The following is a 12,990-nucleotide window of genomic DNA, read 5'->3' on the forward strand; positions in this document are numbered from 1 at the left end:
TTCAAGATCTGAGTTTTCCTGACATATTACCTTTTGGAGATGTTGGCTCACATTTAGTGGATATTGTTCTGTAGCAAAAGTAAAAAAAAAATAATTAAAATTAAAAAAAAAAATTTTCTTTTTTTTCTGTGGCCTAGTGGCCCAGTTGTACAGTGGCTCATCCTATCACAAAAGTCAAGGGATGTTAATCATGATCATTGGATAGATGGGTGACGGTGTTCGGGGTAAAATCGGGTCCCAACATTGTATCCTTGGGTACCACACTAAACACACATTACACCAGTTGACTCAGGTGAGAGCGAGTACCAGATTATAGGCTGTGACCGATATTGTGAGGGTGTTAGTACAAAAAAAGACACCTAACAGATGACTGGGTCTGTGTGAATTGGAATTATGTTTCCATATGGCCTGGGGGGGGGGGGGATGTCAGAAAACAATCTCTGACTACTACCTGGATCGATCTCAGTCCCCTTGCATGTGAAGTGAGTGCTCTACCAATTGAGCCATCGGGCACCCCTTGTCGGGATAGACTAGGTGATAAAAATCAAATTTTTATCGACAGATATGAAACTCGGCGATAATTTCTATTCCTCATAGTAAAGATACAATTTTTCACATTGTAAAAGAATGAAAGTTTCATATTTCTTATCATTTCTAGTCTAAATTCACTTTTCAAGATCTGAGTTTTCCTGACATATTACCTTTTGGAGATGTTGGCTCACATTTAGTGGATATTGTTCTGTAGCAAAAGTAAAAAAAAAATAATTAAAATTAAAAAAAAAAATTTTCTTTTTTTTCTGTGGCCTAGTGGCCCAGTTGTACAGTGGCTCATCCTATCACAAAAGTCAAGGGATGTTAATCATGATCATTGGATAGATGGGTGACGGTGTTCGGGGTAAAATCGGGTCCCAACATTGTATCCTTGGGTACCACACTAAACACACATTACACCAGTTGACTCAGGTGAGAGCGAGTACCAGATTATAGGCTGTGACGGATATTGTGAGGGTGTTAGTACAAAAAAAGACACCTAACAGATGACTGGGTCTGTGTGAATTGGAATTATGTTTCCATATGGCCTGCTGTGAGAATAAATGGAGCATTCATTGTAAAGTGCATTGAGCATTTTAGATCCGTAGAAATGCACTTGTATAGATGTTTTGTTTTATTTAATTTATTATTTTAGTTGTTGTTGAATCCATGTCAGTCTGTCTGGTATCCACAGGAACAAATGGTGTTTGGATGGTCCATACCAGGATGTGTCGTGGCTAAGGCTTGGTGGAGATGATCAGGATGAACCTCCCCCAGACTCGGATGAATACGCAGTCATGAAGGTACGGAACTATTTTGTTGGTGGTCACCAGGTATCCCAATATTGGATGAAACTCGATGGAAATTTGATGACAATCCCGTTTTCCATTCTGGCCATTAAAGGCTTCCTTCTTCCCACAATCTATCCATCCATCCATCCATCCCATCCCATCCCATCCCATCCAACCATCCATCCCATCCATCCATTCCATCCCATCCATCCCATCCATCCCATCCATCCATCCATCCATCCATCCATCCATCCATCCATCCATCCCATCCATCCCATCCATCCATCCATTCATCCATCCATCCATCCATCCCATCCATCCATCCATCCAACTGATCCATTCTTTTATGGTTATGTTTGCTGTCACAGCTGAAGCAATTCTTAGCGTCCAAAACCTTACAAGACTGTTCCATCATTGCTGCTGTCCAGCCAAGAACAACGATAACATCATCAACCGTCGGCAACGAAGACAAAGTGGAAGACGAGGATGAGGATGTAATCTGGTTTGACGGGCACCCTTACCATTACTCTATCAGCCTAGTTGACCTTGAACCCAAGAATTTTGACAAGGTCATGACCTATTTCAAGCAGGCCTCCCAGATTGCCGACTCATTTGCCGAATCGGCATTTTCAAAGGATCAAGAGGATGAGACAGAAAAGGATGTCAGTAGACAATAGATAGACATAGAAATATTACAGTTTATGTAGTTTAGAAAAGTGAATGGAACAAGCACATATGTTGATAATAACAAGAAATGAAGTGAGTAGGAAAGTGCCAGAAGACAATAGAGAATACATATTTCGCGGCGGTGATGGGGGCTCGAACCCGCAACCTTACTAGTACGACAACCCCCGCCTGGCCGGGGAGAGCTGACTCTGCCATATGAGCTGTCCACCACTCCTCAAAAGAGTTTCATGTCGGGATGGTGCTGAAAATTGAATTTATAACCAGAAATATCAGACTTGGGTTGAGTTTACATGTTCTATTGAGGAGAATAAATATGTTTATTCATGGACCCAATACCAATAATTCATATTTTTGACCGATTTAGCATTAATTTTGGGTTTTTAACACCTGGTTCATCCCGACATTATACCGTTTTGTTACAATGGGTCACATATACTCTTTACAAGAACAAATTTGAGGCTTTAAAAAAATTTCAGTGAAGGGCTTTTTATATTGATTATATTGAAATTGTATTTTGTATACCAGACTTGGAAGAAATGTAAATTTAAAGGTATAATTAATATTTGACTTACTTGATTTAAGCCTCTTGATTCCTTGTTGTACACAGGGATATGTCCCAGCCAGATAATATTATATAAACTCACTTCATGAACTTCTGGATCAAGAAACAGATAGTGTTTAAGTACACCGAAAAAAAAATAAATGTATCAATCTTTAAAATGCTTAGATAATAGACATTTAATAATGCGTGCAATCATCATCAAAATGTGTACAATGAATGAAAATAGGTAAAAATACGAATTTTTTTACATAAGGTTGGCACCACTGGCTTTGACTTTGAGGCCCATTCGTAACCCATCGTCTCAAAGACGTATGATTTTGGGATAAAAGTAGTAAGGTTGGCACCACTGGCTTCAAGGTCTATTCATAACCCATTGTCACAAAGACGTATGATTTTGGGGATTAAAGTAGTAAAGTTGGCACCACTGGCTTTGAGGCCCATTCATAACCCATTGTCACAAAGACGTATGATTTTGGGATAAAAGTAGTAAGGTTGGCACCACTGGCTTTGAAACCCATTTGTAACCCATCGTCTCAAAGACGTATGATTCTGGGATAAAAGTAGTAAGGTTGGCACCACTGGCTTTGAGGCCCATTCATAAACCATTGTCTCAAAGACGTATGATTTTTGAGATAAAAGTAGTAAGGTTGGCACCACTGACTTTGAGGCCCATTCATAAACCATTGTCTTAAAGACATATGATTTTTGAGATAAAAGTAGTAAGGTTGGCACCACTGGCTTTGAGGCCCATTCATAAACCATTGTCTTAAAGACATATGATTTTTGAGATAAAAGTAGTCCTTTTGAGGATGATGGAGGTCCTTCGTTGCTGCCCATTAGGGCTGCAACAGAACTCTTCCATCTGACTCGGTTTTTGGAAGTCTTCTTTATCCAGGCCCAGGTTTGTTCAGCTAATATTTAATGGGTTTTAATTTATACAAAGAAATAATAATAACTATATGTTTTGGCTACAGCCCCTTCTTCAGCTACAATAAAAAAATGCATAGACAGACTATAACACTAGAGTATGTCGTGTTGTATAGTTTGGTGGAAAGAAAAAAAATTGTAAAAGAACAACGTGACTGTAGTTTGAATTAGTACAATCAGTAAAGATTTAATCCTGGGTGGGGATCTTGACCTCCCATAGCGGGCAGGGAGGTACATACTGTGTCTTCTATCCCCATATATCTGTTTTCCAACATGCTTTCTGTCTTTGTCTTGGAATGGGATTACTTGTTTTTTTTCCTGGCCCTCGTCGGAGTCCTGGCGGGGAGGGAAACAGTCAAATGCATAGTTATTGTTTTGGGAGATGATATTTTTTTCCTTGTAAATCATCTCTCTGTTATGTATTATTATATTTGTTAATTTTAATGTTTAATGTAAGCATTTGAGTGTATTCCTCTTTGTTGGATTTTGTGCTTGTGTCCAGATGAGACTTATAGGTGGTCACAAACTAAGTACTTTGATAGTGTGCTCTTGGAATCTACATCTGATCCCTATTTGTTCCCAATTCCCCTATGTCTTACTTTTTCTTGGGTGCTTTATTTGTAATTCTAAAACTTTTTACTATCCCATTTTCTTCCTTTTTACTGGAGCTGATATAACCTAAATGTGTTGCAAGTGCCGTAAAACCCTTAAAAACAAACAAACAAACAAAGATTTAATCAATGAGACGTTGGCATTTGAATGAGTCGGAAAAGACATTAGACTCACGATATTCATATTTCTATTGTAAACCTCAATAGTTGACATCTATTCTGTCTCAGAAAAATTATCGTAAATGTCGACAGCTGTTTTTTGTTGTTGTTTGTTATTTTTAAAATGTTTTCTATAATGTTATGAAATCTAGGACAATTTTATTGTCTGAATCTTGCTTTAAAAAATGTTTTATTATTATTGTTATTATTATTATTATTATTATTATTATTATTATTATTATTATTATTATTATTAATTATTATTATTATTATTATTATTATTATTATTATTATTATTATTATTATTATATTATTATTATTATTATTATTATTATTATTATTATTATTATTATTATTATTATTATTATTATTATTTTTATTATTATTATTATTATTATTATTATTATTATTATTATTATTTTATTATTATTATTATTATTATTATTATTATTATTATTATTATTATTATTATTATTATTATTATTATTATTATTATTATTATTTATTATTATATTATTATTATTATTATTATTATTATTTATTATTATTATTTATTTATTATTTATTATTATTATTATTATTATTATTATTATTATTATTTATTATTATTATTATTATTATATTATTATTATTATTATTATTATTATTATTATTATTATTATTTTATTATTATTATTATTATTATTATTATTATTATTATTATTATTATTATTATTATTATTATTATTATTATTATTATTATTATTGTTATAATTTTTATTGTTATTATTATTATTATTTGTTTATTCCTTTGGTTAACATTTGATATTTTCTTGCATAACCTGATATTTATTGAGTTGCAATCCCGCCTATTGTTGATGTTACCTTCTACCTGTTGAGATTACACCTTCTATATAATTGTTATGTTGATATCATCATGATGACCTGGCCTTGGTAGAAACCAATGAGGATCTTACGGTGACAAATGATGCCGAAGATCATTTCATGCTGTTTTATCTTCCTCCTTTTTTTTTTACACGCCTGCCGCTCACATTGATAAAATCTCATAGCGTGATCTCCCGTTATGGGCAGAGAGGGAGGGGGGGGGGGGGGAGGTACTTGTTGTGTCTTCTATCCCCCTCTATATGTTTTCCAATTGCTGTAAAACATTTGAGTGTGTTCCTCTTAGTGGGAACCTGTGTTTGTGTCTGGGTGAGACTTTTAGTGATCTCAAACTAAGTACTTTGATAGTGTGCTCTTGGAATCTACACCTGTTTCTTATTTGAACCCTGGGTGGGGATCCTGACCTCCCATAGCGGGCAGGGAGGTACACACTGTGTCTTCTATCCCATTATATCTGTTTTCCAACATGCTTTCTGTCTTTGTCTTGGAATTGAGATTACTTGGTTTTTTTCTTGGCCCTGGTCGGAGTCCTGGCTGGGAGGGAAACAGTCAAATGCATAGTTATTGTTTTGGGAGATATTTTTTTCCTTGTAAATCATCTCTCTGTTATGTATTAGTATATTTGTTATTTTTTAATGTATTATGTAAGCATTTGAGTGTATTCCTCTTTGTTGGGTTTTGTGCTTGTGTCCGGATGAGACTTATAGGTGATCTCAAACTAAGTACATTGGTGTTATGCTCTTGGAATCTACATCTGATCCCTATTTGTTCCCAGTTCCCCTATGTCTTACTTTTTCTTGGATGCTTCAATTGTAATTCTAGAACTTTTTACTATCCCATTTTCTTCCTTTTTACTGGCGCTGATATAACCTAAATGTGTTGCAAGCGCCGTAAAACCCTTAAAAACAAACAAACAAAACTTATTTGAACCAATTCCCCTTTGTCTTACCTTTTCTTAGGTGCTTTAATTGCAATTCTAGAACTTTTTACTATGCCATTATTTTCCTTTTTACTGGCGCTGATATAACCTTAATGTGTGTTGCAAGCGCCGTAAAACCCTTAAAAACAAAACAAAAAAACACTGATACTGATAGTGTGCTCTTGGAACCCATATCTGTTCCCTACTTGAACAATTCCCTTTTTTTTTCTCTCGGGTGCTTTAAATTGTGAATCTAGAATTTTCAACTATCCCATTTTTCATCCTTTTTCCTGGTGCTGAAATGACCCAAGTGTGTCACAAACGCCGTAAAACCCTTAAAAACAAATCTAAGTTTTTGTTATAAATTGGTGAAATTTTTCTTTTTTTTTTCTATTTCTTTTTTGTGTTTTTTTGTTTATTGTTTCCCCAAACTTAGACATTTTGAACTAATATTCAAGAGAGGACTTTAAGAATATATTTTTTCTTTTCTTGTCTCTTTTATTGTAAATCATTATCCAGTAATTGTTTAATGTATGTAAAACTGTCTTGACTAGTGGTCTTGTGGTATGACACTCCTTTCGGATCCTAAGGTCCTGGGTTCGAGCCTCGCTCGGCGCATAGTCGAGTCCTCGGAAAAGGCTCTTTATACACTTTCTCTCACCATGTTCAGGTGTTAAATGAGTACCTGGTGGTTAACAGTGTTGTTGTCTCTGTCTGAAAAAATTGCAATATCACCTAAAAGGTGCCACATGTTATGTGTTGGTCAAGGACCCTTTGTAAAGCGCTTTGAGCATGATTAGTATTAGTGAATATTGCAATATATAAAACCTTAAGCTTTTACTGCATGGATGTGATCACTTCGTAACCGGTGAAGCTCGGTCGAACCAAAAAAATATTTACATGGCCAACGAGAGATAGAGAGGGAAGGGGGTGGGGGGAGAGAGAGAGATTGAGAGAGAGAGAGAGAGAGAGAGAGAGAGAGAGAGAGAGAGAGAGAGAGAGAGAGAGAGAGAGAGATGACGACGATGATGATGATGATGGTAACAGTGACTACGATCACAATGATATTATTTCATATTTTTGTATTTAATTTAACTTTACTACTATTACTACCATTACTAATAATAATGATAATAATAATAATAAAAAAATAAAAACATATAATAAAATTATAATAATAATGATATAAAATGCATTCAATGACTAATGATGCCATACCCCCCATCCCCCCTCTCTGTTTCCGATGAACTGTAACAAAGATTGAATATTACCCCGTGTTTTCTTTATTATTATTATTATTATTATTATTATTATTATTATTATTATTATTATTATTATTATTATTATTATTATTATTATTATTATTATTATTATTATTATTATTATTATTATTATTATTATTATTATTATTATTATTATTATTATTATTATTATTATTATTATTATTATATTATTATTATTATTATTATTATTATCATTATTATTTTGTTTTCTGATTTTGTGATGGATTTAAGCTTCTGTGCTTCAATGTTTTGCTCACACCATTGTTATGAAACTTTTACAGCAAAAGTATTATCAGTTTATTGTCATAATATATTTTGTTTGAAAATATTTATTTTTGCTTTACTTGCTTGCTTGCTTTAAAAAGAAATATGTTTTGTTATTCTTGTTAAATTTGAACGGTTTACAGTAAAAATCGTTAACCCAAAACTGGCTACCAAAAAAAAAATGTTTTTAAATGGAACATTGCTATAAATTTGTTGAAATGTGCCCTATTTCAATTTTTCGTTTCTTTTCTTTTTTTTTTTTTTTTTTTTTTTTTTTTTTTTTTTTTTTTTTTTTTTTTTTTCTTTTCTTTTTTTTTAAATTTCTTTTTTTTTTTTTGTTCGTGCTATTTCTTCTTTTCTTTTCCCTTTTTCTCTCATTTCCCCCCCCCCCCCTTTTTTTTTTTTTTTCTTTCATTAAAAAAAAAATCTTTCTCTTTCATTTTTTTTTCTTCGTTCATTTAATTTTCTTTCAAATTTTTGAGCATTTTGTATGACCTGGAACTCGTACAAAGTCTCAAAGTGTAGTGTCATATCGTCATCACAGTTTGATGTAAGGGAGATAATTCAGTAATTACTGTCAACAGGAGTACTGTTGAATGAGTAGCCTCCCCTAACTAGGATAACCGTCATTTACTCCACGAAACGTTATTTTAAAGATTTAATTTAAACAAATTATTATTTTGGCCAGAAATTTTTTTTTACCTGAAATATCGAATATCAAATTCGGTCTTATCTCAGGTTTAAGAATTAAGGCAACTGTCATCTAAAGTCATCTATATTTGAAAAACAAACAAACAAACAAACAAACAAAAGAAATTGGCCAAGATAACACAAAAAAAAAGAAGGAAAAAAGAATGATGAAAGCAGAGAGTGCACGAGCAGTGCTAAGGTTTAACCAAAGTATTTTAAAGCCAAAGTTGATGTAATACAACCATTTTAACTTTTCTATTTTTTTTAGCTGTAATTTATTACAGAGTAAATCCCCTAAATCCCTTGTACGACAAAACCTATATATTTTTCTCTCATTTGATGTCAGTCATTTTTCACCTGTTGTCTTAAAATGATATTATGTCCCCGTCTGCTGTCTCAAGGAAAAATATGAATGTTTACTCGTAATATGTGGCCACATATGGTCCTTTTCCTTAAGACGCCAACAGTGAACCGGGTGCTTAAAAACGTGATTAAAAAAAATTAAACCCAGTTAAAATTATTAAAGTGAGAAATTGGGGAGCTGGTGTAAGATGGTGTTTGGTAAAGATCTGAAAAAAGGTAATCTCTGAAACAAGTGCCAGACCCCAAGTCCAGGAATTTTATTGGTTTTTTGGGGGGTTTTGTTCTCATGAATAAAGCATGATATATAGACTGTAGTCAAAGTGATACTGAGATGCTAGAAGGACTGTAAAATGTAGTAAACAAAAATGAATATAACAGTTTAAAAAAAAAAGATTATAATACCAAACACGGAATGTTTCAGACTCAAAACCTTTCGTCAGCCAACAGCAAAAAACAATGAAAACATGAATACGTTACTTAAAGACCCAGATTGACGGCAGGTAAATTTTTGGTACGTTCTTTCTGTAAGAAGCTCTTGGAATGTAAACAAAAAGAAGTGTTTAGAATAGAATAGATGGTAATCGGACGTCACTTGATTAGGCCACTGGCCTGTGGCCGGGTCTTTCCAGTCACTCAATTTCTTGTTCACAACAGATCTAATGCATTTCCCTGCCTGATCTTGTGATCAGGTTTGTTTGGTTACTAAGGACGTTGATATGGTGTTTTTATATATTTGTTTTCATTGAGTTTTTTTTTTTTTTTGGTGTTGGCTGAAGAAGGGTTATGAGCCCGAAATGTTTCTTGTTTTTGGTATTTTGTTCTTGTTTGAAGCTGTTGTATTTATTTTTTGTGTATTATTGATTTAGATTGTACGAGTATTGAGTGTTTCACATGTAATATCTAATTTTGACATCTTAATCGCACCTCACCACCTTACATGATACTCCCATAGTGGGCAGGGGGGTACGTACTGTGTCTTCTATCCCCTTATATCTGTTTTCCAACATGCTTTCTGTCTTTGTCTTGGAATGAGATTACTTGGTTTTGTCCTGGTCCTGGCCGAAGTCCTAGCTGGGAGGGAAACAGTCGAATGCATAGTTATTGTTTTGGGAGATGATATTTTTTTCCTTGTAAATCATCTCTCTGTTATGAACTGTATTATATTTGTTACAATTTATAATGTAAGCATTTGAGTGTATTCCTCTTAGTGGGGGCCGTGCTTGTGTCCAGATGAGACTTATTGGTGATCTCAAACTAAGTACTTTGATGGTATGCTCTTGGAATCTACATCTGATCCCTGTTTGTTCCCAGTTCCTCTTTTTCTTACTTTTTCTTGGATGCTTTATTGTAATTCTAGAACTTTTTACTATCCCATTTTCTTCCTTTTTACTGGCGCTGATATAACCTTAATGTGTTGCAAGCTCCGTAAAACCCTTAAAAAAGAAAAAGAAAAAGAAAGAGGCATAGGATCATGCATTGTTGTTATGGTAGTTGTTGTTGTTTTAAATCTGGTGCTTGTTGATGTTTTTGTTGATGATACTGATCAATATATTCAGTATAATAACCAATTTGTGACCCAACATCTCAATACTGTCTTATGTCGGGGTGAGCTCGTTGCTGGAAATCAAATGTTTAGCCACAGACATGAAAACTTGGGGTAAACTTCTATTTCTCATGGTGAAGAATACATTTCAGTCCGCTTATGATAAACTCTTGGGGGGTCCAGAACTCCCCCCCCCCCTCGTTTAACTTATCCAAAACTCAAGGGGAACAACCCTTCAGATACACAAACATTGAATTAAATTTTTATCCTCTCTTAGATAGTTAGAGCAATCTTTGACAATGCAACTTGCAACAGACATATGATGATCTAAATGCTCGCTCGCTCGGAAAGGCAGAGTGAGAATGACAACAAAAAAAATTTGGGAGAGTTGAGACACTCTCATCATCACTCGCCGCCTATCTGGTGGGCTAAATTGCGTGATGAGTGACAGTCTCGTTCTGATTTCCAGTTACCTTCTTCTTCTTCTTCTTCTTCTTCTTCTTCTTCTTCTTCTTCTTCTTCTTCTTCTTCTTCTTCTTCTTCTTCTTCTTCTTCTTCTTCTTCTTCTTCAATTCTTTTTCTCTTTACATTTAGGTCACCCCGACATAAAAAACGTTTTGAGGCATTGGTGTTGTCTAAGGTGATGTGTGAATGCTTTACAAATTTATCCTCTACAACTCCATACTCCCCCCCTCCAAGATTTGTTATTTCTTCTCTGATTTTTTGCTTCGTGATATTAATTTGCTAGAAGCTGTGGGCTGTAAGAAGTATTGGACTAGAAATGAAGATGACAGCTTCGATAAAAAAAGAACAAAACACGATAAAAAAGAACAAAACACCAAACACGGAACATTTTGCGCTCAAAACTCCTCTTCAGTTGTTAACAAATACAATGAAACCATTTATTTTTAGCATAGTTTTGGGTTGAAAACGGGTTTTCATTCCTTGTTTGGTGTTTTGTTCTTTTTCAAAGCCGTTGTATCCATTTTTGTTAATCTCATTTCTACTTTCTTAATTAAAATTTAATCAGAAAGTATTTTATTTACTTACTTGACTTAAGCAAACAATCTTTTATTGCCTGAGTTATTGCCCTTGAATATTGTGCCATGATATTTAAGATATATTTCTTTTGTTGTTATTGTTTTTGTTGTTGTTGTTGTTGTTGTTTTTGTGATGATGGTAATGGTTCTAGTGTTGATCTTACTGTTATCGTTGTCGTTATTGTTTTTATTGTTGATGTTGCTATTGTTTTCGTCGTCATCGTTGCTATTGTTAGCGTTGTCGTTATTATTATTCGCGTTGTCCAAACCATTGCCATTTTCTGGGTGGGGTTCCTGACCTCCCATAGTGGGCAGGGAGGTACTTACTGTGTCTTCTTCTATTCCCCTACATCTGTTTTCCAACATGACATGCTTTCTGTCTTTGTCTTTGAATGAGATTATTTGGTTTTGTCCTGGTCCTGGCCGGATGCCCTGGCTGAGAGGGAAACAGTCAAATGTATAGTTTTGGGAGATGATATTTTTTTCCTTGTAAATAATCTCTCTATTATGCTCTATATATGTTTTCTTTATATTATATATGATTTGTAAAACATTTGAGTGTGTTCCTCTTAGTGGGGAGCTGTGCTTGTGTCTGGATGAGATTTTTAGTGATCTCAAACTAAGTACTTTGACGGTGTGCTCTTGGAATCTACACATATTTCTTATTTGAACCAATTCCCCTTTGTCTTACCTTTTCTTGGGTGCTTTAATTGTAATTCTAGAACTTTTTACTATCCCATTTTCTTCCTTTTTATTGGCGCTGATATGACCTTAATGTGGTGCAAGTGCTGTAAAACCCTTAAAAACAATAACAATAACCATTGCCATTTTTGTTGTCGTCATTGTTGCTGTTGTCGTCATTGTTGTCATTACCATCATTGTTATTGTTGTCATCATCGTTGTTGTTATTGTTGTCACTGTTACTGTTGTTGACATCATTAATATTGTTTTTAGTTGTCGATGTTATCGTTGTTTCTGTTATTGTCACTGTTACTGTTGCTGTTGACATCGTTGTTATTGTTATCATTGTCATTATTACTATTGCCATTTTTTACCTCATAAAGTTTCTCTTTTGATAATGCTTTTTTTTTTTTTAAGAATTCGAATGACGTAGATAGCTTTACCTCATATTATTTTATTCAAAGAATAAGTATTTCTATTTTTAGAATAGATTATCTTGAACAAATAAGAACCCAAAGATGAAAAGTCTGGATGGGGTTCCTGACCTCCCATAGTGGGCTGGGAGGCACTTACTGTGTCTTCTATCCCCCTACTGGATGGGGTTCCTGACCTCCCATAGTGGGCTGGGAGGCACTTACTGTGTCTTCTATCTCCCTACTGGATGGGGTTCTTGACCTCCCATAGTGGGCTGGGAGGCACTTACTGTGTCTTCTATCCCCCTACTGGATGGGGTTCCTGACCTCCCATAGTGGGCTGGGAGGCACTTACTGTGTCTTCTATCTCCCTATATCTGTTTTCCAACAGGCTTTCTCTCTTTGTCTTGGAATGAGGTTATTTGGTTTTGTCCGGCCTGTCGGCACTTACTGGCCTAACTGGATGGGGTTCCTGACCTCCCATAGTGGGCTGGGAGGCACTTACTGTGTCTTCTATCTCCCTATATCTGTTTTCCAACAGGCTTTCTCTCTTTGTCTTGGAATGAGGTTATTTGGTTTTGTCCTGGCCCTGGTCGGATACCCTGCCTGGACGGGGAAACAGTCAAATGGATAGTTAGGATTTT

The 12,990-nt window shown here is 34.5% G+C and overlaps 1 protein-coding gene across 1 annotated transcript in view; it reads left to right on the forward strand.

Moving 5' to 3' along the window:
* LOC144974503 (uncharacterized) overlaps nt 1-2,712 on the forward strand; it is a 71,548-nt gene extending 68,836 nt beyond the window's left edge. The window contains exons 12-13 of the mRNA XM_078917420.1: nt 1,226-1,334; nt 1,691-2,712. Of these exons, the coding sequence (XP_078773546.1) occupies nt 1,226-1,334; nt 1,691-1,999 (418 nt within the window). The 3' untranslated portion in view covers nt 2,000-2,712. The remainder of the gene's footprint in view (nt 1-1,225; nt 1,335-1,690) is intronic.
* The last annotated feature ends 10,278 nt before the right edge of the window (nt 2,713-12,990 follow it).

The sequence above is a fragment of the Berghia stephanieae genome, chromosome 6, assembly GCF_034508935.2.
Source record: "Berghia stephanieae isolate SIO BIC M18660-M18661 chromosome 6, UCSD_Bste_1.3, whole genome shotgun sequence".
NCBI lineage: Eukaryota > Metazoa > Mollusca > Gastropoda > Nudibranchia > Aeolidiidae > Berghia > Berghia stephanieae.